The 26,918-nt window shown below is 39.0% G+C and overlaps 3 protein-coding genes across 5 annotated transcripts in view; 1 reads left to right on the forward strand and 2 right to left on the reverse strand.

Annotated features, from left to right (window-relative positions):
* ND-B17.2 (NADH dehydrogenase (ubiquinone) B17.2 subunit) overlaps window positions 1–9,351 on the reverse strand; it is a 49,762-nt gene extending 40,411 nt beyond the window's left edge. The window contains exons 1-4 of one of the 2 annotated variants that reach the window (XM_067768806.1): window positions 9,295–9,351; window positions 9,144–9,243; window positions 8,868–9,045; window positions 8,726–8,810 (exon numbers count right to left, since the gene is read on the reverse strand). In XM_067768806.1, the coding sequence (XP_067624907.1) occupies window positions 8,726–8,810; window positions 8,868–9,045; window positions 9,144–9,238 (358 nt within the window). In that variant the 5' untranslated portion in view covers window positions 9,239–9,243; window positions 9,295–9,351. The remainder of the gene's footprint in view (window positions 1–8,725; window positions 8,811–8,867; window positions 9,046–9,143; window positions 9,244–9,294) is intronic. The other variant, XM_067768807.1, reaches the window with a different exon arrangement.
* Window positions 9,352–18,424: 9,073 nt separating this feature from the next.
* Arpc5 (Actin-related protein 2/3 complex, subunit 5) lies at window positions 18,425–19,385 on the forward strand. Of its 2 annotated transcripts, XM_067768818.1 has the most exons (3): window positions 18,425–18,808; window positions 18,872–19,156; window positions 19,221–19,385. In XM_067768818.1, exons 1-2 carry the CDS (start codon window positions 18,593–18,595, stop codon window positions 19,112–19,114), a joined length of 459 nt encoding a protein of 152 aa, XP_067624919.1. In that variant the 5' UTR covers window positions 18,425–18,592; the 3' UTR covers window positions 19,115–19,156; window positions 19,221–19,385. The 2 variants fall into 2 exon arrangements, with proteins under 2 accessions (XP_067624919.1, XP_067624918.1); XM_067768817.1 differs by having other exon boundaries at window positions 18,872–19,385.
* A 1,592-nt stretch (window positions 19,386–20,977) lies between these two features.
* Window positions 20,978–26,918, reverse strand: part of Drp1 (dynamin related protein 1) — a 30,166-nt gene continuing 24,225 nt past the window's right edge. The window contains exons 3-9 of the mRNA XM_067768808.1: window positions 24,083–24,227; window positions 23,346–24,010; window positions 22,833–23,284; window positions 22,408–22,762; window positions 22,122–22,359; window positions 21,689–21,900; window positions 20,978–21,629 (exon numbers count right to left, since the gene is read on the reverse strand). Coding sequence (XP_067624909.1) covers window positions 21,573–21,629; window positions 21,689–21,900; window positions 22,122–22,359; window positions 22,408–22,762; window positions 22,833–23,284; window positions 23,346–24,010; window positions 24,083–24,227 — 2,124 coding nt within the window. The 3' untranslated portion in view covers window positions 20,978–21,572. The remainder of the gene's footprint in view (window positions 21,630–21,688; window positions 21,901–22,121; window positions 22,360–22,407; window positions 22,763–22,832; window positions 23,285–23,345; window positions 24,011–24,082; window positions 24,228–26,918) is intronic.

Raw genomic sequence — 26,918 nt, forward strand, 5'->3', positions numbered from 1 at the left:
GGGTACGATAAGCAGGACGGGTACGATAAGTATGATTTTCGTTTGCCGAGAGAGGACTTTACTTTTCAATTGCCTACCTAGTCCAAAGTAGCATTTATTGGCAAGAGTCATTCTTCGCTGGATTTCAGAGCTGATGTTGTTGTTAGTTTTGATGTTGGTTTCCAAATAAACGAAGTCTTTTACTATTTCGAAATTATGGCTGCCAACAGTACCGTGGGACATTTTTATATGCTTTCAATATTGTTACGTCCTTCTTTTGAATAAGTGACACGTCAACTGAAAATGTTACTGTCATTTCTACAGATGTCAGCTTAGGAACTGATAGCAAATTGTCTTAAAGGTTTCGGACAAATAAAACATCTTTAATTGTAACATACACACCGTTTCAACAACCATTTATACATCCCACTGAATTTGCTTTGATACATGTATAGAATACTCAAGGTTTCTTATTCTATAATCTTTATTAAAACTAACAAAACTACATTTAAGCTTGAACGGGAAAGTACCAATGAGTTTATACGTTGAAGTTCAAAGTACTACTTGACGTTGGCTGCATTTGCTCCTCAGCTGTTCTATGATGATGTTGCCACATGCGGCAAATGTAGATTTGGTTAGTCGCTACACCACCTCCTTTCCAGAAGATTCGCCCATGCACAGGCATAAGTACTTGTGGCTAGTGTTATTGCTGCTAATTCATCTCAAGGGAAATAAGCTGGTTAAGTATATCGATGGATACGGTTACCGGCCTCGAACCTATCATTATCGTATATGTCTTGGGGTATCTGTTAACAACGAGAGATGGCCCATCGTAAAGTGCTTTCAATGGCTTTTTAATTGTGTCGTCGCGTAGAAAAACATGACTACAAAATCGCAGGTCCTTGGGAACGAATCCCGCAGGTTTACCATGCCGTGATGTCTGTATCGATCGAACCGTCTCCAAATGCTGTTGTAGTTCCCGTAAAAAATTATGTTGGTCCACAGGACCATCCTCCTCCGAGCCAATTATGTCATTCGGAAGCCGCATAGGTTGGCCATAATTCATCTCTGCCACAGATACTTCCAAGTCTTCCTTAACAGCTGTTCTCAACCCCAGAAGGACAAGAGGCACGACCTCCAGCCAATTTTAATCCGCCGTGTGACATCTAAGGGTTGCCTTTACAACTCGGTGCCATCTTTCCACCCTACCATTTGCTTTGCGATGGTAGCTGGTGGTATATATATGCTTGACTCCTAAAGTGTCAACTCCTTTCAAATTGGCGTCTCTGGTATATGGTAATAATCTTCGGTGTACCGAACCGGCTTATCCAACCACTGAGAAACTCTCTCGCAACCGTCTCCGCTGTCATGTCCGTCAAACGGTCCACGCATGTGAGATAGTATGTGAAACCTCTTGACGGAGTGAAGGGTCCAACTATGTCCACGTTGACATGCTCAAATCTTCCTTTTGGAACTGCGAATTGTTCTAGCTCTGCTTTCGTGTGCCGTGAGATTTTGCATCGTTGACAAGCTGGGCAACTGCGTATGTCTTTACCCATTTTCTTCCATACACAGCTTTTGTTATCAATTTAATAGTTGGTTTCGCCCCTGGGTGAGCCAAGCCGTGACAAGCATTAAATATCACTTATCGTAATACTTTTGGCTCCTACGGTCGTAGTGTGCCGGTTGTGTTATCCCAAATTATCACAATGCCCGAGCGTTGATGTTGGTGTTCCACTAACTGCAACGAGGTTTGTTCGCCGTCGAATAATCTTTTAAGTTCATTACATTTTGTCTGTACATCTACTGGCGTCGGTAGCGAAAAAGTCTCGACCCTTGAGAGCATATCGGCTACAATATTATCCGCACCGCTGATGTGTCGTATGTCCGAAGAAAACTGACTGATGAAATTAAGCTGTCGTGTCTGCCGTGGTGAAAGTTTCTCCCACTTCTGTTCCAATGCATGTGCCAACAGTTTATGATCCGTGAAAATAATGAAAGCGGACGACTGCGACGTCGGAGGCGTCAGTCATTAAAGCTGTTGTGGCATCTTTCATGGGAAACGCCAGAATGGTCGCTTCTGCCAATTCCGTCTCGCGAACGCTTCTGTTGTTTCTCTCGCCTCGGTGGCCACAGCATGGGGCAAACATCGCCTATAAAAGTTTACTGTCCCCAGAAACCTCAATTCGTGCACTTCCTTTGGCTTTTTGCACTGTAGAATACCTTCGACCTTCTGTGGCAGTGGTCTGATACCATCCGCTGAGACTAAGTGTCCTAAAAACTCCACTAAACCCAGTTGACATTTTTCACCGTTGATAACAAACCCTCTCTCGCGGTAACGATCAAAAAGCTGTTTGAGATGATCCGCATGTTCCTCTGGCGACGTGGAAGCTACGAGTACATCATCGAGGTATGGAAATACAAAAGATAAACCTTTTACTGTTTCGTCGATGAAGCGTTGGAACGTTTGGGCAGCATTCCTTAACCTGAAGGTCATATATTTAAATTCAAATAGTCCGAACGGCGTCAGAATAGCTGTCTTTGGCACGTCTGCCGGGTGTACTGGTATCTGGTCGTATGCCTTCTTGCAATCTATTACCGAAAAAATTTTCTTCCCGAGCAATTCACCACCAAAGTCCTGTATATACCGAATTGGATAGTTATCTGGTACTGTTTTCGCGTTCAATCTCCTATAATCGCGGCAAGGCACCACGTCCCGTTTGATTTCTGCACCATGTGCAACGGGCTTGCCCATTCACTACTTGAGCGCTGACAAATTCCCCGTTCGATTAGGTACTCAAACTCTTTCTTCGCACATTCCAGTTTTTAGGAGAAAGTCGTCCCTTTGCGCTACCAGTACCCCTCGTATCTCTATATGGTAATGGAATGCTGTCGTGGGTCTATTGGCCTTGTGCAAGTCATTAGTAAGATCAGGATAACGTGATAAGGTCGTTTTAAGTGTTTTAGAAGTCCTTTTGACCGAAACAATTAAATAAATAAAAAAAGATAAGCGCACATAAGAAAACACTTTAATTAACAGTTGAACAATTCGCTTTTATGGAAAGAAAATTTTATTGAAGTGATTCTTCTATAAACGTCACATTTCAACTGTAGTTAACGAAGGTAAAAATAGTAAAAAAGAATACAGAAAAAAGGGTTGCCATCTTTGTTTCGACACTGGATAATTCCAATACTCCCACTCATTGTTGTAAACAAAATCGGCGACGTTCTCTTATGATGTCATCTCCATCAAATTGCACAGGTATTTATGACGATTCCTATTCAATGCTTTCGTAAATATATCCGCGATCTGCTCACAAGTATTTATATATTCTAAGTTGAATTGACCATCTTGAAATTTTTCTCGGATAAATTGGTACTGGACATCGATGTGCTTGGTTCTTTTATGAAAGACGGGATTCTTAATTAAACGAATTGCGGTTTGATTGTCCATATATAGTGTTGTTTTTAGTTTTGGTTCATACAACAAACTAATTAAAAAACTTTTAAGCCAGATTAGTTCCTTGATTGCCTGACAATCCGCCACATATTCAGATTCCGTTGAGACCGATTTTTGCCTTACTGATGCCCAGCTTACGACAGCGGACCCAATATGAAAAACATACCCACTCGTCGATCGTCTTGTTTCGCTATCGCCAGCATAATCGGCATCCTGTGGCCGACCAAATCAAGAACACAATCATTTTTATAAACAATACCCATATCGATCGTGCCCTTAATGTACTTGAATATGCGTTTCACCGCAGTTACGCGTGCTGAGCTAGGCGTGTTCCAATAGCCAGGTAAATTAAGCCACCGACCGCTTCACGATATGGATATACAGCATCATGATCATCTCTTGCGAAATAACCAAGGTTCTGATTGTTATCCATTGGAGTTGATACAGTTTTGCTTTCAATCATACCAAACCGATTCAATATCTTTTTAGCATAAGCCTGCTGATGTACGCGTATTGAACCATCCTGACGTTGCTCAATTTGGAGACCGAAAAATCGCTATGCCTCGATAACTTTTACTTCAAAACTGTCTTGCAAGTGTGAAATTATCGAATTAATTTCAGTAATGTTATTTCTTACCATCAACCCATCATCTACATAAATCGCGTTGATCGTTATTGTCTTATCCTTTGGCCGAGTGAAAACGCATGAGTCTGAATCACTTTATGTGAAATCAAATTTGCAAAGAAATGACGTAAATTTTTCATTCCAACATCGTGATGCCTGTTTCAGCTTGCATACGCGTCCACTGTTGTCATTATAGCCGACTGGCTGCTTCATAAAAACGTTTTTTTCAGCTCACTGTACAAAAATGCAGTTTTAATGTCGAACTGCTTTAACGGCATTTTATTCATTGCCGATAGGGACAGAATTGCACGAATCGATGTATATTTGACGACAGGACTAAAAGTCTCTTCGTAATCGACACCGTATTGCTGAGTGAACCCACGAATAACAAGACGCGCCTTATATTTCTCAATTGAGCCATTAGTATTTTCTTTGATTTTAAACACCCAACGATTATCAATAATTTTCTGATCATCTAGTGGCTCTACCAAATCCCATGTATGATTCTTGATCAATGAATTAAACTCCTCATCCATTGCACTCTTCCATTTTTGTGCATCGGGTGAGTTCATTGCCTCTTCAAATGTTTTTGGTTCAACAATTGTTGCTGAAAATCCACAATGGCTGCGTAAATCCAGTAGGTCACCATCTTTGTGTTTATTGTGTTTAAACCTAGCAACAAATGCCGCATCTGATGAATCATTCGATTCAAATTATCATCCTCTAATTGCAAAGATGTCATAAGCGTATCAATTGTACGAGTTTCTTTTGTATTATACCAAACAGTTTTATAGTTGTTGAACTTTACAGGCAAACTACTAATAATACGCACCATCTTCAATTTGTCGGACAATTTTTCACCCTGTTGCTCAACCTCTGATGCTAATTGATTTGATTTGGCTACGTACGAAGCGACAGTTTCATCATCCCTCATCTTGAGTGAAAAATATTCTTCATACAAAGTCTTGGCACGAATTTCCGAATTTTTTTCGCACATACTCTCCCATTTGTCAATCATTTCTTTAGCGGTTTTGCATGTTAGAACAAGATGTGCGCGTTCTATATCCAGCGATTGAAATATAGCATTCATGGCTTTACCTTCATTTCTTTCAAAAATATTCCTTTCATCCTCTGGTGCATTTTCTGCCGGTACTATCCCTTCTATATTCTTGGTCAAATTACGTGCTTTTAAGAAAGCCATTATCTGGAATTTCCATAAGCGATAGTTTGAACCATTTAATACGTGGCCACTAAAATATTTTTTTATTTCCATCCATTTTAATCGAACTTTAGTTGTGCGACGACAAAGCAATTTTACATAAAACTTGTTGTTATTGTGCCTACTAGTCTGCGAACGAATATATGTACAATATTGTATGCACAAACGTGATAACGGGAATCCTATAAATGTTGATGCAATTTTTTTTTAAGGTAGTGAAATTATATTTTACCTCATGCGACGATGTAACACAGCAAATATTTCCACATGCTCTATTTTATTAACGCTACGACGAGACGACTTTTTTTTCTAAATGTGCGCGCAACTTTATACAGTACGACTTGACTCAGTTGTTTTAATTTCTTTTAATTTATTCACTGAAGCTCTCTGGGCACATAACCTTTTAAATGTTTTAGAAGTCCTTTTGACCGAACCAATTAAGTGAATAAAACAAGATAAGCGCACAAAAGAAAACACGTTTAATTAACAGTTGAACAATTCGCTTTTCTGGAAAGAAAATTTTTATTGAAGTGCTTCTTCTATAAACTTCACATTTCAACTGTAGTTAACGAAGGTAAAAATAGTAAAATAGAATACAGAAAAAAGGGTTGCCATCTTTGTTTCGACAATGGATAATTCCAATAGGTCGCATCATATGGATTAGCTCCCTTTAAAGAGAGTACACTATGTGGCGGCAGTATGATTTGGCATAGCGCCGGAGTATGCGTTGCTTGATCGGTGGTAGCTTTGTTTTTTAGCTCCACCAGCACGTCGTAGTGTCTTAGGAAATCCGCACCTATTATTGGATGCACGTCCACGATTATGAATGAAACACCAATTAAATGGCCGTCGTAGGCCGAGATCTAATGTTATATGTCGTTTCTCAAATGTATTAATTGTAGTGTTCTTTGCAGCAACCAGTTTCATGGCGTTTGGTTGCATACTCTTACCGTAGCGTTTGGGTACAACCGAGACTTCGGCGTCCGTGTCGATGAAGAATTTCATTGAGGAAGTTCTGTCTCGAATGTAAAAGCGGCTGGAGTTCATATCTTCCTCCGACATAGCCGCTTTAAACGGAGGGCTGACTAGCGAAAGTTTTGGTGTGAAAGCGCATGGTGGCCGGCACCGTGTTGCGTTCTCGCCGAAAATACAGTGATACCAACAGAAATCGCGATTTGTATCCCGTGTGTCCTCGCTGCGTGAGCTGGTCGGACGTGCTTGTTGCCGAGCCGCTCCGATCCGTTGGCGTTTATACATTACCTCCTCCTCTAAACGATCTAGCCTATTCACCAACTCTGAAATGGTTGCTGTTACATCGTCACTTTGCTTGTAAACGGCAGCGACGCTGCCACTCATGGTTGGAATTGCCAATATGTCATCAGCTTTTTTTCCAACTCTTCCACTTCCCCCTCCATCATTGCTAAAATCTGCTATACATGAAGGGGTGGTCGTCGCAGCCATAAAGATTTCAACACTTCTTTACCCAGCTGCTGGTTTGCCAGATCTTTCATCTCTCGTAACAAAACTGTAGGCTTCCTCTGGCCCAATTCTCCCAACTCGACTAATCGCCTAAACTTTTTTTCTTTTGATTTGCTCAATTCTTCGATCAATCTCTGTTTCAATGTGTCATTTGGAATGGAGCTACTGCCTCGTGAAATGTTTCTTCGTTTTCGTTGGGCATGATGTTGAACATGTCTCAGCAATGCTTGGTTGAACTATTCTGCTGCCGTCGGGGTCACCACTTATAGAATACTCAAGGTTTCTTATTCTATAATCTTTATTAAAACTAAAAAAAAACTACAATGAAGCTTGAACGGGAAAGTTCCAATGAGTTTATACGTTGAAGTTCAAAGTACTACTTGAAGTTGGCTGCAATTGCTAAGCCTCAGTTGTTCTATGATGATGTTGCCACATATTGCGGCAAGTGTAGATTTGGGTAGTCGCTACACATGCTTTCTCTTTGACACTTATGACAACCAGGTTTTGCAAATCGTCCAATGTTTTGAGAAACAACCAAAATTACACATATGATCAGTAGCCCCAGAGTCAATCTTAAAAATAATAGAGTTGTTCCTTGCACACAGATCGATGACAAAGATGTTATAAAACAAACTGAATTAAAGCGCGATGCCATACTAGCTTTACTTAGCGGCAATTTTATACGGTAGTCCTTTTTCATATGTCCTCGCTTCTTGCATTGATGGCAAATACCCGTGAACTTCTTTACATGTCAACCTAATATAAACGCACGCAAGTCATTTTCTGTCAAAAATGTCTCATGCACATACAACTTGTATGAGAGCGACCCAAATTGAATTTGCTGCGTGAAAACCTAACACGATTTCGAATTTTTGTTCTGGGTGACATTTAGATTTGACGTTTGCACACATGCTTTACATTGTCGCAACGCATGCTTATTTGGGTTAGGGCAAAAAACGCCGGTTGTTTCCGTGCGCTAAAAAAACGCAGTGCGGTTTTATTAGGTTGGCATGTAAGTTCTCCAGAAAACGCTGCAACTTTAACAACATCACTTTGCCCCTCTTCTCGATTCGTACGCTTACCTTCCTTTTTTCATTTTTAAATTGGCTAGCTGTTTAGCTGTTTACGTACCAATGTCTGACACGACACTGACTTCTACGCAAAAACTGATTCCAATGCTGTCCACATATCTCTATATGTTTTCTCTCCCCAACATACTCCAGATATTCATCGGCAATTAAGGTGGCCAAAACTGATTTAGCTCTCGGATCCTTTTTTCTAAACTGCTCTGCCGGAGGAGCCTCTTTTATAACTTCAAGGAGGTCCCGTGCATCTAAATGTAGCTGCACGCGAAAACTCCAATTCTTAAAATTTGTTCACGAAACTGCAAAATTCAATGCGACGAGTCCTTTGTGCTATCGCCCATAACCTGAATATTGGCGCTAAATGTATCGAGTGAATGGAATCCACATTTTTCACTACGTCTTAAAATATAGTGGTAGAGGAAAGTTAATTTCAGCAAAATTTATTGAAGCCTTAAGAAAATAGTAAGAATAAGCTAGTGGAACTCTAAAGTTAAATTCTCAACATTTTTCTCAATTTCAAATTAGTGAAAATACCATTCCAGTACCACTAACTTTTTAGATGTAGTCGAAAGTTATCTTCACCAGATTTTTTCTGCTATTTTCCATAGGCTTATACAAACTTTATTGGGAAAAACTGTGATTAATAACTTCCCACTACCACTAAAAATTTTTCCACTGCCATTTTTTTTAGTTGTAGTGAAAATCTTTTCCAATAGCACCAATTTTTTTTGTTATAGTGAAAAATTGTTTGGTGGATTCGGGTCGTTCCTAGCCGATAAAAACACTCGCAGATATTTTCGGGAATATTACTGATACATTACTATGTAAGTAGTTGTAGCTCTTGGATAATGTTACTTATCTATACGTCCATATTTTACCTTTTGTGCCCGACAGGTTTTGACTGTGGTCTGCCATCCACTTATATTTGGGGCGGCTACCATCACGTGTTGGTGGCAAATCAGTCTAAAAATAAAAAGTTATAAGAGAATGGAAAAAGCGTTCAGTTCATGATCTTAATACCTTGTAATGCATCCATCCATACCAATCTGCGGGGATTTGTGAGCCATCGTATTCTAGATTTAGATGATCAGCATATTCCACCCAGCGATTGCGACCATAAAAATAATAGGGATTTTCATAATATCGATTACCGTACTTATCTGTTCCTACCAATGTTCCAAGTTTTAAATCATCATATCTAAAATTGTATTTATATTAATTAATAGCTGAATAAAAGCTTTAGTTTACTTAAAAGATCTTATATAAGCTCAAATATTCATAGCATCCAGATTTTACCTGTATAATTTCATGTATGCATTTTTTATTCCACCCGCTTGGCGGACCATTTTGAATATTTTGGTGAGACGGTCCAATCCTAAGAATTTTGCCATTGCTTCTATAAAAGAATCATGTAAATAGAGATTTATGACAAAATTTCAATCTATACCTCAATAAATCTTTGATGACACGAACAGCTGATTTTGTGTAAGAGGTAACATTTTACTTTCAAAGCTTCAATATTTGAAGTATCGACTGTGGAAAAATCGATTATTGTGTTCGCAGCACTGCACACAGAAAAATTTTCTTTGAGATTACAAGAAAAATACAATTTAGTTTGTTAAAAACAAATGAGACAGTTTGTATTTCGTTAGCTTTTTGTGACATTCGGCTGTTTTTTCTACATTTTTTTTACAATTAAAAATTAATTTTTTTGGAAAAATTTGTGCATAAATACAAAACAAAAATCAACGTGATGGGGTGGGCAAGGTGCACACGGGGCTACGCGTCATAGACGCTGCAGGCGAAATTTGTACGCTTTGATGCCGAACACATGTATTTGAATGGAGAGCTGCAAACGAGGCGTCAGTTGCATGAAAGCGACAAAGCATGAAATTTTCGTGTAGCTAAGCGTACAGCAATGTTGGTCGCTGAGCGTACGTACGCTTGAAAGAAAGGAAGAACAAGATGTTTGGTTACATCATTGTTTACTATATAGTTTGGCAGCTTAAGTAGATGTTATGTTGTGAATAGAGCGGAAGGCAGTGGACTAGGCAGCCGAATGTCGTATAATGAAGGAATGGTGCTCGGAGTTTTTTCAAAGTTAAAAAAAAAAAAAAAAAATGATAAAAGCTTTAATAAAAATAAAACTATTGTTTTAATAACAACAAAAACGCCTTAGATATTCTATGTACATAAATTAGTAAGGATTATCTCACTTTAAAATTTGAGTTAAATAATCTAAAGTTTTTGTTTGAAACTGAGTCGAGAACTGTGCGTGTGAATGTGCGAATTTTCACCGATCAGCTGTTAGTTGCGCTACGTGGTAAAATTTACAATGGTTTACATTTTTCTGTATGCAAATTTGCGTAATTAGTTAAAAAATGTTACTTTAGTTAATAAAAGTGCGTGAAAGGTATATGACCAGAGCGAAAAAGAGTATTAAACACCACAACAGCTTGGTTAGACATTGTTGAAGCGTTTAAAAGGCTAAAAAGTTTTGGAAACTAAAAATCACCCTTTTCTCTAGTCCGCGGTGGTTTAAAATTGCTTTTAATAATTTACAAAGGCACGGGGATGCAAAGAACGTTTAATACCGATTTTCCTTTGGTTTCGGGGACGGATATAGCTGAAGAAATTTAATTTTTTATTTTTTCAATAATTGTTTGCTTTTTGTAGCGACGCTCGAAAGTAGCTTCGTGTGCAGATCTTGGGGCGTAGAGAAATTGTAGCTGTATGATGCCGTCTTCCAGTGATTTTTACAGCTCCGGCTCACGCTCAATTCTCACGGGAATGCTCTGGATCATTGAGAGACCTGAGAAGCAGATTTCGTGAAATTTTCGCACACGTGAAATGTGATAGGCAGATGCCACCGCTGTTTTTCATTTAACTCATACGGCGAAAGGCTAAGCCATTGTACAGGCTTACAAGTATGATATGTATGAGAGGGAAACAATTTCTTTCCCTTTCTAACACACGGCAGTTTGACACTTCGGTCAGTGTCAAACTAGCGTGGAACCCAGTGGAACCTGCGTGGAACATGAGTTTTGACACTGAACGAAGTGTCAAAATTACCGGGGTTGCTTCGTCGAAAGCGACACAGGGAAGCAAAAAAGGGATCGGAATATCAGATATGGGTTGCTGTGATGGTAAATTTCTTTTAACGAATTTAGTAGGAAATTTTAAGTGCACCCATGTGGGTCCTTCAGAAAATTATAAAAAAGTCTTCAATTGGGGTATCTGAGGACGCGTAGTTATTTCAGTATTAAGAATACAAACACGGGAGTTAAGTTTTTCTACCCGTTCAAAAGTTCTCCGCGAAAAACAGTTTGAAACCGAGGTCGACTGCAATAACCCGTCCAAAAAAGCTGAAAGAAAAATGAATAGACGCGTTTTGTCCTGTTGTCAATAGTCCGAAGAGAAAAAGTATTCGAATTATTGGAAGCGAGGCAAAAACGCGTCTATTAATACCTCCCCCGACGGTTTTGGTCGTGTTTTAGCAATCGTCCCCGTAAAAAAGTATCACACTTTGTTAATTAAAATTGTCCAAAATATATGGTTATTAAAGAGAGATGTAATTAAGTGCTCGTTTGAAAGTAAATAAGTATATTTCTTTGTAATATAAGAAAAAAAATTTTAAGCAGTTTTCGATAGCAGCTACTAAACTTTGTTTGGTCCTAAGAAGTACAACAGTGCCAAATAGCATCCACAAAAAAAACGAACAAGAACAAGCATTTTATCAGGTGAGCGTGGCTGTGTATGTGCGTGCTGATACATATCCTACTTGTAGACCTGTACAATGGGCTAAGCAACGACATCTATTTTTGAAAAAGTAGGTTTATTAAAGGCAGCGTTGCCAAACTAAAAAGAAGTAATTAACAAATTATCTGGTTCACAAATTGAACCAGACTTCTACCTGGATTTATCTGGCTCAAATCTTTGTTGCATTTACATGCAAAATTATTTATCTGGCTCAGGATTTTGCCACCGGATGATGGCATGAAATATCTTGTACGCGTCTATGACGCGTAGCCTCGTGTGCACCTTGCCGAAGTCAACAAGGAAACCATAATTCTCTAGCATTATTTTTTTCTATTTTATTGTGCAAAAATTTTACGAAAAATATAGTTTTCAAAATGAACAAAACCGTGTCTCTCGCTAATGTATTTCGTGTGTAATATTCCGAAGCAAAAATAAAGCATTAGCATATAGGTGGAAGGCATGGTTAAATAACCAGGGGCAGGCGCTATTCACTAACTGTGACTTTTAAAGTGTACACAAGAAATGATGTAAACTTTGAAATTCTGATTCTATAAAACAAAAGTTACAAGAAAAGCAAAGGAAGAAGAATTTGGCTAAGGGTGCTTCCACGCATTGCAAGTGAAATTATTATTTTTTTTGCATAAAATTTTCACAGTTAAAAGCTGTAATAGAACACCAAGTACTTCTCTTGTATAGTGGAAATGTTTATAATAGTGCTTCGCGAAATAAACTTCAATTGCCAAGTCTGAAGTTACTTCATATTTATAAACGCAACGTTTTGGTTGATTGTGGCGATGACTGTGTCTCGGCATTTACTGGTATGCATTACCTCGTGTTCCAATGAAACGTGAACCAGATACGGATAGAGATTTAACATGCAAATGCAACAACAATGTGATCCATATGGTCACATTGTTGTTGCATTTTGTTATGGTTACGCATCTTTAATGGAACAGTAAGGAAGGCAGTCGGCATGATCTAGTGGTGCTCTGTGGCTAGTCATGTCGGCTAGGCGGAATTCTTGCCACCCTTACTGTCCTGCGTCATTAACAGAAAAAATTTCCTATCATGCCTATTCAAAATCAACTGTCGAAAAGCGCAGAACTAATTCAAAACGCTCAAATTCAAAATAAAACAACATCCGGTAGAACCGGATGCCACGGACAGACCGTTACAACTTTCAAACTCAAAATTCAAAAAAAAACTATACGGTTACCAAACGCTGAAACAAAAGAAAACTAAAAACGGCTGAAAACTAAAACCAGAAATATAAAGGCCGAATATATAAAGGGGCGCCGCGGGTGTTGTTGCGACGCTCGGTGCTTGACCCACCCTCATCAATGGCCATCGACGCACCCAATCCTCGATGGCCCCTTACCTGAATACCCTATGCATTCTAAATGAATTGAATCATCAACATTCCCATTTTTACAAACACTTTATTTATAATTCATTGCAGTGAAAGACTTAGACAATATCTATATTTAATCCATACTAGATAACCCTCTAAGATTAAGACTAACTAACTTTTCCGTTTATTTTTTTTTTTTTGTTTTTTTTTTTTTTTTTTTAATTAGCATACGTTTTGACGTAGTCATATAAAATGTCTAGTTATAAGTGAAAGTTTTATTATAAAACAAAAAGAGAAAAACGTCTGCTAATGTGTTTAATTATATTTTTTTTTTTTGCTTTTGTTTTAAATAAGTTTTCTGTTACGGTTTCAACTTTTATAAAATCAAATTGTCTTACCAAAAATTGAATAGGTGATAAATATGTGTAAATACAGATATAAATGATGCAAAAATATCTTGTCCTATTAAACAATACTTATATATAATCGCGATTAAAAGCAGAAAAACATGTGCACACTTTTTTTGAAACTGTAGGTGTGCGCTGTACATAACTGTGCTGAAGCTAGAAAATCCCTGGTTTCAACTTTAAGGTGAAGTATTACTATTTTTATTAATATTTTTAGACTTTTCCTTGAAAAATTTTTTTTTTGTTTTTTTTTTCTGTTTTATTTTTGTGTTAATTATTTTAGTTTATCTCAGTTTATTTTATTTTATTTTAGTTCATATGGTATTTGAACATTTAGTTGATTTTATTGTAGTTTATGTTAGTTTATCTGAACAGTGCTATCACTCCATTATCTTACTATATCTTATTTTATTTTACTATGCTTTAATATAGATTTTCAGATCAATTGCAAAAAAAAACTAGAAGTTCAAAAAAAGTCTTCATGGAAGTTTATTAACAACTTCCCTGTTCTATGAGTCATACGTGACTCATAATAGCGTATTGGAATGAGTTCATGAGTCACATGTGACTCATTTCTTTATACAACTTAAAGACGCTTTCTTAGTACGAACGTGTCGTTATTTTTATTTGTAAATTCTATGTGAGCGTATATCAAAAGATCCGAGCTTTAGGAAAGTGAAAGAAAATTTCGAAAAATGTTTTCTTTTTTTTTCTAATACCTTTTTCTCATTTTCTTCAATTTTTGGTTATACTTCTAACTTTAATTAAACAAAAGAGCGCACTTATACACGCTTTTGACATTTATATATCAATTTACCGTTATTTTGATTCGTAAACTTAAATTATTTCTTATAGTCCTATATGTTCACCTGGGACTCATTGAACGTGGTAAACAAGATTGGTTTTGATTCCTGAGTCACATTTGAATTACAAAATAGAATAGCCAAAATAAGATAAATATATGTCAAATCATTTATAGAAATAGTATTATATAATATGTATTCATATTATTCAATTAAGCAAAACAAAAATTAATGGGCGTAGGGCTTTCTCAAAGCGCTTTGTCTAAAGCAGCGCATTCATAATGCTAGTGAAATGAATTGAATGTATTTTTAAATGTTTATGCTTATGGGCATCTGCTAATGTAAATGTATGTGTGTAGTTTGCTTTAATCTAGTTAGTATACTACTTTCTATAATTTTAAATATTAAATTTTCTTTTATGTGATTTTTAAATTCTCCTAAGATCAAATTTGGTTTGGAATCTCTCCGTTTAGTAAATTATAGTGATCCGTATTACGGAACGAACTCACCCATTGGTTCAACCGTCGATGTTGTTGAAGCTGGTGCTGTTACAGCAGGCCTATGTTCGGCGGCCCTGCTGTTGGTGTGGGTAAAGCTGGTGGTGTTGCAGCAGCCCTATATTCGGCGGCCCTGCTGTTGTTGTTGTTCAAGCTGGTGTTGCAGCAGGCCTATGTTTAGCGGCCCTGCTGTTGTTGTTGTACAAGCTGGTGTTGCAGCAGGCCTATGTTTAGCGGCCCTGTTGTTGTCGTTGTACAAGCTGGTGTTGCAGCAGGCCTATGTTTAGCGGCCCTGCTGTTGTTGTTGTACAAGCTGGTGCTGGTGGTAAGCCTGGTGGATGTTGCGCGTTTGGTAGGCGCTGCCGATGGTGGCGTACGGTGTTGCACACAGTGATGGTGTTAACGCGCAATTGTTGGTGGTAGCTCGCGGTTGTGCGATCAATGGTGGTTGCGGTAGCGCGCGTTGTTTTGCGCTTCTGGTAGTATTAGCGCCCGTGGTTGTGGCGCGCGGTTTTGGCGTGCGATGTTGTTATCGTGACCGCCTGTTTTGTGGTTGCGCACGATTAATGGTGGTAGCGCGCGGTGTTGGCGCTATTGGTGGAGGTTGCGCTCGTAATTGGTGCTGTTGTTGGTATTAGCTCTCAGGGTTGTGCGGTTGTAGCGCACGGGTTTGTTGCCGCTTTTGTTAAGGGTGACACGCGATATTGCGCTGAGAACGGTGGTAGCGGTAGCGCGCGATGTTGGCGCTTCTGGTGGTATTAGCGCCCATGGTTGTGGCGCGCGGTTTTGGCGTGCGATGTTATTATCGTGACCGCCTGTTTTGTGGTTGCGAGCGATAAATGGTGGTAGCGCGCGGTGTTGGCACTATTTGTGGTGGTGTCGCGTGGCGTTGATATTCTCCCCGGCGGCCGCGCAATGAATCCCAAATTAACCTTAAGTGCTAAAGGGGAAGGTCAATCACATGCAAGATTCGTCAGAAAATAACCTTCAAAACAGTGGCATTTGATTAATGCATGATTAGTTACTACAACTGAATAATATTCACTCAATACATGTCTATGCGCTACGGAGCGTCATACAATGAAATAAATTGCTATTTTAAACTTTCCAGACGTGCCGTCTTTACCCCTTTCACAATCACTATCAGCGCGAGAAGCTAGGGCCTTCCTGCAACTTGTTAAACAAAATCAAATCGAATGGGTGACCGTTGTCACCCTCATAAAATGTGTATGTACCCTATCAAATTTTGCATAAATTTTACCATTAATTTTGTACGCATTATGCATAATTTAACTCATATAATCTTTTCCACTGCTTTTCATTGGTAATTCACTATAACAATGGCTACATTTTAGCTTTGTCGCACTTAATCTCCATAAGCCACTGCGCATCCATTTTTTTTTCTTCAAGTTTTGCCAACCGTGAATACAAGCTTTCTACAAAAGTTTATTTCAACTTCCTTGTGTAATTGACCAATGAAAACACCACAACCACCCGCTACAGAATTTTATGTTTTGTATCCTTTGAAAACGAAAGGCGATTTTCTCCAATGAAGCGAGCGTAAGCAGCGAGGCAACGCCCAGCCGAAGTAGTACACACTCGATTTTCTATTTTCGCATAATTGGAATTTCACTTTAAACGAAAATTAATTATAAACACATTGGAGTGTACGTCCATCGCCGCCTCAGCTAATCTTCTCGTGCACTAGTTCTAAGCTAATTTACTTTTTCCTCCCGTCCTTTTTAGGTTTTTTCCGGCACACATCAAAATCAAGCCCCATTATTTTTCTTTGTCCAAACACCAACTGACCATAGCATTCTAGCAAATTCCATGCTATTATTGTGACTGCGCAGTGGAACGGAGCCGTTAAATCGTATGATTTAACTGTGCCCTGCAAAAATCGCGAGTACTCCATGCATGCATGTATGGAGTACTCGCTATTGACCAACCGAGTACTCCAAAATTAACCACAATTCATACAAAAAATATAAATAAAAAAAATAAATGTAAGGCGCGATAACCTCCGAAGAGATCTAAGGCCGAGCTTCTCTTTCAATCATGGCAGAAATACACCCGGAGCGCTTGCCAAACACTGCCGAGGGGCGACTCCGGTTAGAAAAATTTACTTCTAATTTAAAAACTTTATTTCTAAAATTTTGATGTTGCTTTGCCCTGGGTGTGAACCCAGGGCATACGGTGTGGTAGGCGGAGCACGCTACCATCTCACCACGGTGGCCGCCATACAAAAAATATGGTCCAATTAATATTGCGATGTCCTAGGACTGGACCATATACTCCAGCTTCGCATTACATTAGAGTAATCCATGGAGTACCCACAGTCCAATAAACATCGTGTAGTGATTACAATCGTTAAAAACGAGCAATGATCGGCTTACAATATGTTCGTGCAGAAACATGAGTTGGTCCACTGCTGCATTACAATGGAGTATAATGGTAAGTACTCCAGTGGACCACATGATCCAACGATTTTTGCAGGGTGGTTGCCATGGTGGTTGCCTACGAGGTGGTAGTCGCAGTGATATTCCTGCGGCCATCATTAAAAGTTCCATATACTTTATTTTTGTGAACCGGTAGACCAATGTCAAAATCGCACCGCGATGAAAGGTGAAGTGTCACATCGTATAAAAACTACAAGTCAGCTGCCACCTTGCATAGTTACGCCATGGTGGTTGCCGTTATTGGGATGTTTTCCACACAATTGGATTCTTTCGCGATGCCACCTACGCGAAATTAACAAAAAATTGTTTTAACCACTCCAGGCAGACATGAGTGAGGGTGAATCCTACCTTTTTCCTATCACTAGCCAACTGGTACGTTCCAAGGGTGACTCTCCCAAGTGGACAATAACAATTTGCATATTAAATCCAAGGCGAATCCATACCAGGTGGTGGCAAAGTGAATTAAACCAATTCGCCGTGCAGAAGAATGTCAAGTCAAAAGAAAATTAAATTGGTTTCGATTAACTTTCATATTAAAGTACAAGGCGTTGTATGGAAAATAATAATAATGCTGAGACAACAACACCTGGGACTGAATTCGCCTTGGTTAAACCTCTATCCGTACCTGGTTCATTTTTCATTGGAACACGAGGTTAGAAGGCTAAAATTGCTAAAATGTTATATCTATGTTATTACCCAAGGCGAATTCATATATATAGATTCGCCATGGTTATTACCTATGTAAATCAGGCATGCTTAACCAACGAACCGATATCATTTCGTTACGATAATTAACGTTAAGAAACGAAACAAAGACATTTCGTTTCGTTTATTAACGTTAAGAACGTCAAATTAACGAAATGATTTTGTTTCGTTTTCTGCCATATCAAAACTAAGTCAAATCGTTTATGTTGATTATTAATTTCAAACTATGCTGGCAAAGCTGATTAATGGCGGAGTCATTAAAGGTGAAAGCATTAGCCAAGCTGATTGCAACTTTTCTCATGAATTTTGACAGTACGAACATTTCTCAGAGTATTTTTGACATTACCATCAACGAATTACACAAACAAATTACATGGAGTTTGTGTATGCCCGCTCCTATTACCACCTTACGCTTCACCATGGCTATAGCATTGCCAGCTTTTCGTTTCGGTTAAAAACGAGATACAATTTATCTTGATAACTTCTTTATCGATAATATTTTGAAGTGTTTCATCGGAAACGGTGGAAATTTTTTGATAAACGATTAGCTTAACGTAAAGGTGCATCCCTGATGTAAATACAAGAACAAACGTCAAAACAATTTATCACGTTTGACGTTCCCATGAAGAGAAAGAAGTAAAAGGACAAAAAAGCATTTCTTTCTTTTGACAAATTTTTGAGTGAATCACATATAAAGATTCTGCCTAGGAATATTACAACGTTCACACTTTACTTAAACTGACCCCGATTGCTACACAATTGTAATGGCGAAGAACACGGCCAGTTCCGCTTTTCGCAAGATCGATGTAGACCAATACAATGAGGATAACTTTAAAGAGGATGAAGCCGAGGCAATTTCCGCAATTATTGGTCCGGATGAGAATGAAATAACAACACTCCTCACCCAGGGTAAATCTGTTGAAGCTTTGGTAAATGTTCTACAAAATGCGCCTTTGCTTTGCAAACATCAGCATGTAAAGGTAAGAATAGAGAATAGATAAAGACCAATTTTACACGGATTTATACATGTGTTAAAATTAAAGGACAACGCCTTAAATATAACTTTGCGAGTATTACTCTCCATCAAATCATCACAAATGGATCAAGCCGTAGATGCTCTCGAACAAAATGATTTATTAGATGTATTAATGAAGTATATATACCGTGGCTTCGAAATACCATCAGAAGGCTCAAGTGGACATTTGTTGCAGTGGCATGAGAAAGCATTTGCCAAAGGTGGTGTTGGATGTATTGTGAGAGTACTTTCGGATACGAATCGTGCATAAGCTTCATTACCGGTAGAGAACTAACGCATACAATCTTACCGAGTAAAACTTATAGATATATTTACGATATATTTGGAAAATTATTTTTCATTATATACTCCCACAGCACTACTGGAGAAGAATTCTTGGTTTTTAAACTTGCAAATTATTTCAAGTTGGCTGTAATTACAAGATAGAGGTTACTACAAAGCTTTTGAGTATGGAGCTCGGTATATTGTGCTTGTCAGTTAATAAATTGATCAAGTAATATAATATTCGAAACAAACGACAATCACTTCGCGTTTTCATTTCGTCGTTTAAGGTTGTGCTGAAATTCCTTGCAGTTCAGCCAAATTAATAATTGGGACTTGTAACATGTGGTTGAATAGAAATCCAGACGCAAGTAGTTTGACAGCATTACGTGCCAATAAAACATGTTCGCTTTAAATAATTTTAAAGAAAATAAAACATTTTCAATCAATAAATAAACCACTCACGGGAAGTGTTAAGATATATGTATAAAACCTTTGTTTTATACGCATGTTCCGTTGTAAAAACATACAATCGCTACCGGGCAAATATCCGAAACAACTAATTTAAATAACATTAAAATGTTAAAAATATAAACTTAATTTCAACATATAAATATGGCACTGATTTTCTACCAAGCCGTTGTTTCGGACATAGGCCATCGGTATCATTTATTCAAATATAACGACTTGTACCAGCGGGTTAGGGGGTCAGAATATACCTGCGGTAGGTATGCCCGTCGTAATAGGCGACTAAAATACCAGATTCAAGGGGCTGTGTAGCGCAACCCTGCAGGTTGCCAGCGCAATATATAGCTTCTCCAAACCCAATTGTCAACCTCACCTATCCGCGGCGAATCCTGTTTCACTAACAGACGAGGCTCTGGCGACCCTAAGCTCCTTATGGAACTTGGGGTTGGGGAGGGAGGGGATGGCCTGAAGGTTTAATGTGGCCACATAAAACGTTCCCGAGATGGTCGGGCCAGCACCTTAATGGTGCTGTGGTACCGGAGCGTACCGGATCTGTATCCGGCAAAGGACCATCACATCGATAACACTCCCTAAAGCCTCGGGGAGCAACCATATCGCTACAACAACAACAGCAACAGCTTGTACCATTTTTGTACACCAATGGGATATGTTCCCATTTTGTGGAATAAACTGTATCAATGGGATATTTTATCCCGATTAAAAAACACACACACATATAGATAATATTCGTCGTTTACTCACTTTAGCCTTATTTAAGACACTTAAATTTTTTAACACAAGAGATTTTTTAGGTCTAGATATGTGTGTCCATTTCCATTCGTAAGAGGACTCATTTTCTATAACACGGTCACATTGCACAATGGGTGCCCAAAAACAACCTGCATAAATGCATGCTCATTGATGGAGCAACTGATTGTGAGAAGGAAATACTTATAGAATCAATGGGACGCTTGCTTATGCTAATATTGTGTAAAATTTGTTTTCCAAATTTTAAAACTTCTATTGGGATGTATGATCCTCATGGTAGTGAAAGAGTTAAAACCGTCCGCTTAGTAATTATATAAAATTGCCGTAGAAGTAGTTTGGGTAGCTGTCTACCAAACAATGAAAGAAGGCTTTCCATCCGCTGTAAATACCTAATAGGAGAGGGAGGATATGAAGGCATTCCAAACACTCTCTAAATATGTTTAAAAGTATTTTGGTTGTTTTAAGTGTCAAAAAGTTATTTTCTCTCTGATTAGTGGAGATATTAGAAAATCGAGTATACGGTTCATTAGGTATTAAATTGGAAGTAGCGGTGGTACTCATAACGTCGACAATTATTGAGTTAGCTCCCTTTTGATCTAGGTGTGCAATAAATTCGTTTTCTGTTTGTTTTTAAACACGTAATTCATTTATTTCATATTCACAATGCAATCATACAATACGCGTGAAACATATTCCTTTTTAGACAGTAAGAGTGAATGATATTAATAATTGGTATTTTAATAGAAAGAGTTTAAGCAGTGAACAATTTAACTAATATATAATCTTAGCATACTTTTCTCCATCCATGTCATTTAATTTGAAAATCTCTTTGAAGTAAATTTTTTGCTTAAACTCAAAGTTTGCCTTTTTATTGTGTTTTTGAAACCCATGTGTGTTTTTTTAAATTCACAAATATTTTATTACTCAATTAGATTTTTATGGATAAACAACATAAAAATACAGCTTAATCATTTAAACAACGTGAATTATGCGTGAGTACAGTTCATATAAATTGTAATAAGACGCCTACGACATTCACTTATGTATTTTATTTTATTCGCTTTGAACAAGACGCAAACGAAAAATATATGTATGTTATTAAAAAATGTAACTTGGAAATTCGTATGTGAATATTATGATTATAATGTGTTTGTTATGAAGTATGTAAATCACTAAGTCGCATTTTGCCGGACATATGTATTACTTCCCAACTACCACATATGCGTTTCGCGTATTTCGCTTATGATATGGTTAGCCCTCGTAAGCGCCTACAATAAACAATCAAAATGGTAGTTACAATCCGAAGAAAATTTTTAGATAAACTTACTTTCAACATATCTGCTGCTTCTTTTCGGCGCACGGCAATATGATCCGATTCATTGAGTAAAGTCTCAGCTCTTTCCGATTTATATAAATGTGTCACTAGCTCGCTTTGCAAATTATCTTTAACATAATTTACTAAGAAATGCATGATTGCTTTTGGTACAGAATCCTGTATTGATTTTCTTACAATATAAAAATAAGATTTGATTAAGCGCTCTGAAAATATAGCAGGAATACGCAAAATTATACCAATAATAATAGTTGTTTTATTTTTATTTGAGTATGACCGCAATAAGCTAAAAGTTAAGTTAAAGTTGGATGTTAGCAGTACGACTCCTACTCATATCCAGTCAATGACAGTTGCGGTAGCATCACTCACGAATTTTTAAAGAGTATATTTGCCATTACAAAAACAACCAATACAAAGGTTTACTCACCAATAACATCACAATCTTTTTGCTCCTTGTCTGTTAAGCGCCTTGAGCCATGATGAGCCGGCATATCAGGTAGTAAATTAACCGGTTTAACTGGACTCTGGATGTTGTTATGTAAAGGCGTATTATTAGCAGAATTATCCATACTCTCTTGTCCACGTACTGCTGGCGTTGTAGAATGCGCCGGAGGCAATAAAGTTGATAGCCAACTACTACCAATAACGTTTTCACCAATATGATTCTAGAAAGAAAACGATTTACAATTGCTCCTCTGTTACCGATATTTTACCTGTTCTTGATTATCATTTTGTTGTTGCTGTTGTTGTTGCTGCTGCTGCTGTTGTTGTTGTTGCTGCTGTTGCTGTTGTTGCGACATTGATACTTGTGGTGATGAGTTTGAATTGCGTGGTGTGTTTGAACGCCTTTGGACTTGTGCGCTCAAATGGCTAAATGGCTCAATAATATTGTCTGCCTTCAGCAAGCTGGGTACAAGTGCAGCATCCTTATGAAAGTCTGGATGTTTTGTATTAATATAGGCTAGTTCTATAGCCACCAAATTTTCCACCATAACATTAGTGGCTGGCAATCGTCTACGTAAAAGCTGTGTAACAACATCAACAATTTTTTCGTGCAATTTCGGGAAGCTAAGAATTATAAATTGTGTTTACATAATTTTTTTTTCTAATTTCGTGAAGTTTTAAATAACTAACATACCGCAACATTTCCTGTTGAACTTCATTACCACAATGTTGCACAATACGTTGCATTTCTTCATGTATTAACTCTACACAACGCAATGATGGCTCTTCGAGTCGCCGTATTTGACGTTTTACCAACAACTCAAACGATACCTCAGGCACAAATAATGCCGGCCGAGGACCAGTCGCATTTCGTATAGCTGTCAGTATGTCCATTTTACTTAAACCGGCCAAAGGATGTATGGAATCGAGTGTGCGGCCGAAAGTTTCATGGAAGATGTAACAAATACGTGCGCCGCCACATAGCTCTGTTGTTTCTATGTTCCGAGCGGTGCCTTCAATGGTGGAGCAATAAGCGCTAGCAAACTTAGTTATTATTTGCAGTAGTGTTTGACTTTTGTCCGAAACATCTTCGCCATAAGAGTGAAGTAGTGATTGAAATTGTGATGACATTACGTTAACACGTGTCTAAAAAAGAAACGCCATTAATTGTACTTGAACTAATATTTAAAAACATTATAATATATACCTTCAAGTCTGGTAAACAGTCGCGTATATGATGCATAAGCAAACGATTTAGTGTCTTCGCTAAATAAGGTGTGCCATTGCGTGTAGCCAATGTAGGATATTTTCGTTGTAGAAATGCTGCTTCATCTTTTAACTGATCTTCGATATGCTTCTTATCAATTATATCTTGTTGCGAACGATTAACCACGCCAATAATACCCAATTTTACTGGTATTACACGGCCACATAATATATCAATAGCGTCCGTTCCCGCATCCATGAGATCAAGTTTAGTAACAACAGCTAAAGTACGCCTACCATCGGGATCACACTCTTTAGCCAATTTCAGTGCTTCGCTTGTTGCCATATCAGTATTGGCTGCAGTAACAGCCAAAATAATAGAATTTGGATTATCAATATATTTCAAAACCAAATCTTTAATTTGTGCTTCAATATCCTCTGGTTGATCACCCACAGGCACTTTGGTGATACCAGGTAAATCGACGAGCGTTAAATTTACAACGCGGGTTGAAAATATTTTTAAATTTATAGGTTCGGGACAAATGCCCTTATTTGCACCAGCTGCACGATCAGTTTCTTCTTCGATTTCATTGCGTATACCATTGAAATCGGTGAAGATCTTTTTAGTATGCAAAAATTTTCCCCACTCATCAACATTGATTGTACCTGCAACAGAAATATGTAGGTTTGAATTATTTAATTTGCACAGGAATATATTTAGCAATTATTATTCTTTACCACTATCAGATGAACGATGTTCCCTGTCGTCCAGGGGACAATGAATTAGTTGCAAAATTAATGGTCGACGTGTCACAATGCCTGTGCCGCGTGGTAGAAAGGAGCGCCCCACTAAACTCTCGATAACTGAGCTCTTGCCGGAACTCTATGATAAGAAGGAATATATGACTGATTTACAAATCTAAAAATAAAAGGCGAATCTGAGTATATAATCATCATTATGGACGAAGGTCCCCAGCGGGTTAGGGGACTTAGAATATACCAGCGGTAGGTATGCCTGTTGTAAGAGGCGACTAAAATACCAAATTGATTCAAGGGGTTGTGTAGCGCAATCTCTCTCAAGGGCTGGCCAGCGCAATATATAGCTTCTGTTGTTGTTGTTGTTGTAGCGATAAGGTTGCTCCCCGAAGGCTTTGGGGAGTGTTATCGATGTGATGGTCCTTTGCCGGATACAAATCCGGTACGCGCCGGTGCCATAGCACCATTAAGGTGCTAGCCCGACCATCTCGGGAACGATTTATGTGGCCACATTAAACCTTCAGGCCATTACCTCCCTCCCTACCTCCAAGTTCCATGAGGAGCTTGGGGTCGCCAGAGCCTCGTCTGTTAGTGAAACAGGATTCGCCGCGGATAGGTGAGGTTGACAATTGGGTTTGGAGAAGCTATATATTGCGCTGGCAACCTGAAAGGTTGTGCTACACAGCCCCTTGAATCTGGTATTTTAGTCGCCTCTTACGACAGGCATACCTACCGCGGGTATATTCTGATCCCCTAACCCGCTGGGGTATATATAGCTTCTCCAACCCAATTGTCAACGTCACCTACCCGTGGCGAATCCTGTTTCATTAACAGCCGAGGCTCTGGCGACCCCGAACTTCTGATGGATCTAGGGGGTGGGAGGGCGTTTTGGTACAGATGGTTTCATGTGGTCATACCAAATCGTTCCCGAGATGGTCGGACTCGGTGCTTGTTGCCGGAACGTACCGGATCTGCATCCGGCAAAGGACCATCAACATCGATAACACCCTCCAAGGCCTCCGGCGAGCGTCCTTTTCGCTACATAAAAAATAACAAAGTCCAGATAAACTGGCAGTTTCAACGCCTATGGAGGTTGCACGTCCACGGCTACAGCTCTATATCAGCTGTCGGCCGATAGGAGTTAACCTCTTAGTTGTAACCTCTCTACCGGTGTGGGTAAACTTTGGTCCACCGTAAAGTCCCTATCGAATCCGTCTAGGCACAATGACAAAGTTTCCATCGCCTTTTGGCGATAAAGTGCTGTCGGATGCGGAAAATGCGCGAGCGCTTTCTGCCGACAATAAATAATGCATTCTACGGTCGACAAAGATAGACGGAGGGCCAACAGACACGTACATAAACATAAATTCAGCGCGTCACCAATTACCATCACCGCCAAAGAGGTTGAGGATGCCATCGGTCATGCTAAACCATCCAAAGCAGTGGGCCCAGACGGCATAGCCATGCCGATGCTTAAAAGCCTAGGAAAGAGGGTTTCAAATATTTAGCCCATGACTTCAACCTGTCTCTTTCCAACTTTGTCATACCCGAAAAATGGAAAATGGCCAAGGTGGTCCCGCTACTAAAGCCTGGGAAACCAGCTAACATAGGAGAGTCATATCGCCCGATATCTCTCCTATCGTCAGTAGCCAAGACGCTTGAAGCCATTTTGCTCCCCTACTTCAAAGCAAATTTGCAGCTAGCCTGCCATCAGCATGGCTTAAGAAAACTCCATAGCACCACCATCGCGCTAAATGTCATCAGCACCTAGATAAATTGCGGTTTAAATCAAAACCCCCACCATAGAACAGTACTCGTAGCGCTAGACCTATCAAAAGCTTTTGGTACGGTCAACCATGGCACGTTACTGCAAGACCTGGAAGGGTCTACCCTTCCCCCATGTCTTAAAAGGTGGACCGCAAATTATCTGGGTGGTCGGCAGGCATCGGTGCAATTTAGAAATGAAACATCAAAACCAAAAAGAATTAAATAGGGGGTGCCACAGGGTGGTGTCCTATCCCCACTTTGGTTTAATTTCTACATATCTAAGCTACCTTCGCCACAAGAAGGAGTTACTATCGCCGATGACTGCACAATAATAGCCACAGACCCAGGCCCAAAGATCGATGAGCTTTGCAACAGAATAAACGGCTACCTCCCTGATCTCTATAGTTTTTTCACCTCACGAAACCTGGCATTATCACTATAATCACTACACGATGTTTATTGGACTGTGGGTACTCTATGGATTACTCTGATGTAATGCGGAGCTGGAGTATATGGACCAGTCCTAAGACATCGCAATGTTAATTGGACCATATTTTTTGTATGAATTGTAGTTAATTTTGGAGCACTGCGTTGGTCCATAGCGAGTACTCCATACATGCATGCATGGAGTACTCGCGATTTTTGGAGGGTATGGACCAACCGAGTGCTCCAAAATTAACCACAATTCATACAAAAAATATGGTCCAATTAACATTGCGATGTCCTAGGACTGGACCATATACTCCAGCTCCGCATTACATCAGAGTAATCCATGGAGTACCTACAGTCCAATAAACATCGTGTATTGATTACAATCGTTAAAACGAGCAATGATCGGCTTACAAGATGTTCGTGTAGAAACATGAGTTGGCCCATTGCTGCATTACAGTGGAGTAGAATGGTAAGTATTCCAGTATGACATAAATGGATCACATGATCCAACAATTTTTGCAGGGGAATTGTCCGGTGAATCCAGTACTCAAAAAACAATACCCAAAACTTGCGGAAGAGGAACGCATACTCCCCAGGGAAACGCGAGTCACTCTGGCTC

This window comes from Eurosta solidaginis, chromosome 2 (genome assembly GCF_040869045.1).
Source record: "Eurosta solidaginis isolate ZX-2024a chromosome 2, ASM4086904v1, whole genome shotgun sequence".
NCBI classification, from domain to species: Eukaryota; Metazoa; Arthropoda; class Insecta; order Diptera; family Tephritidae; genus Eurosta; species Eurosta solidaginis.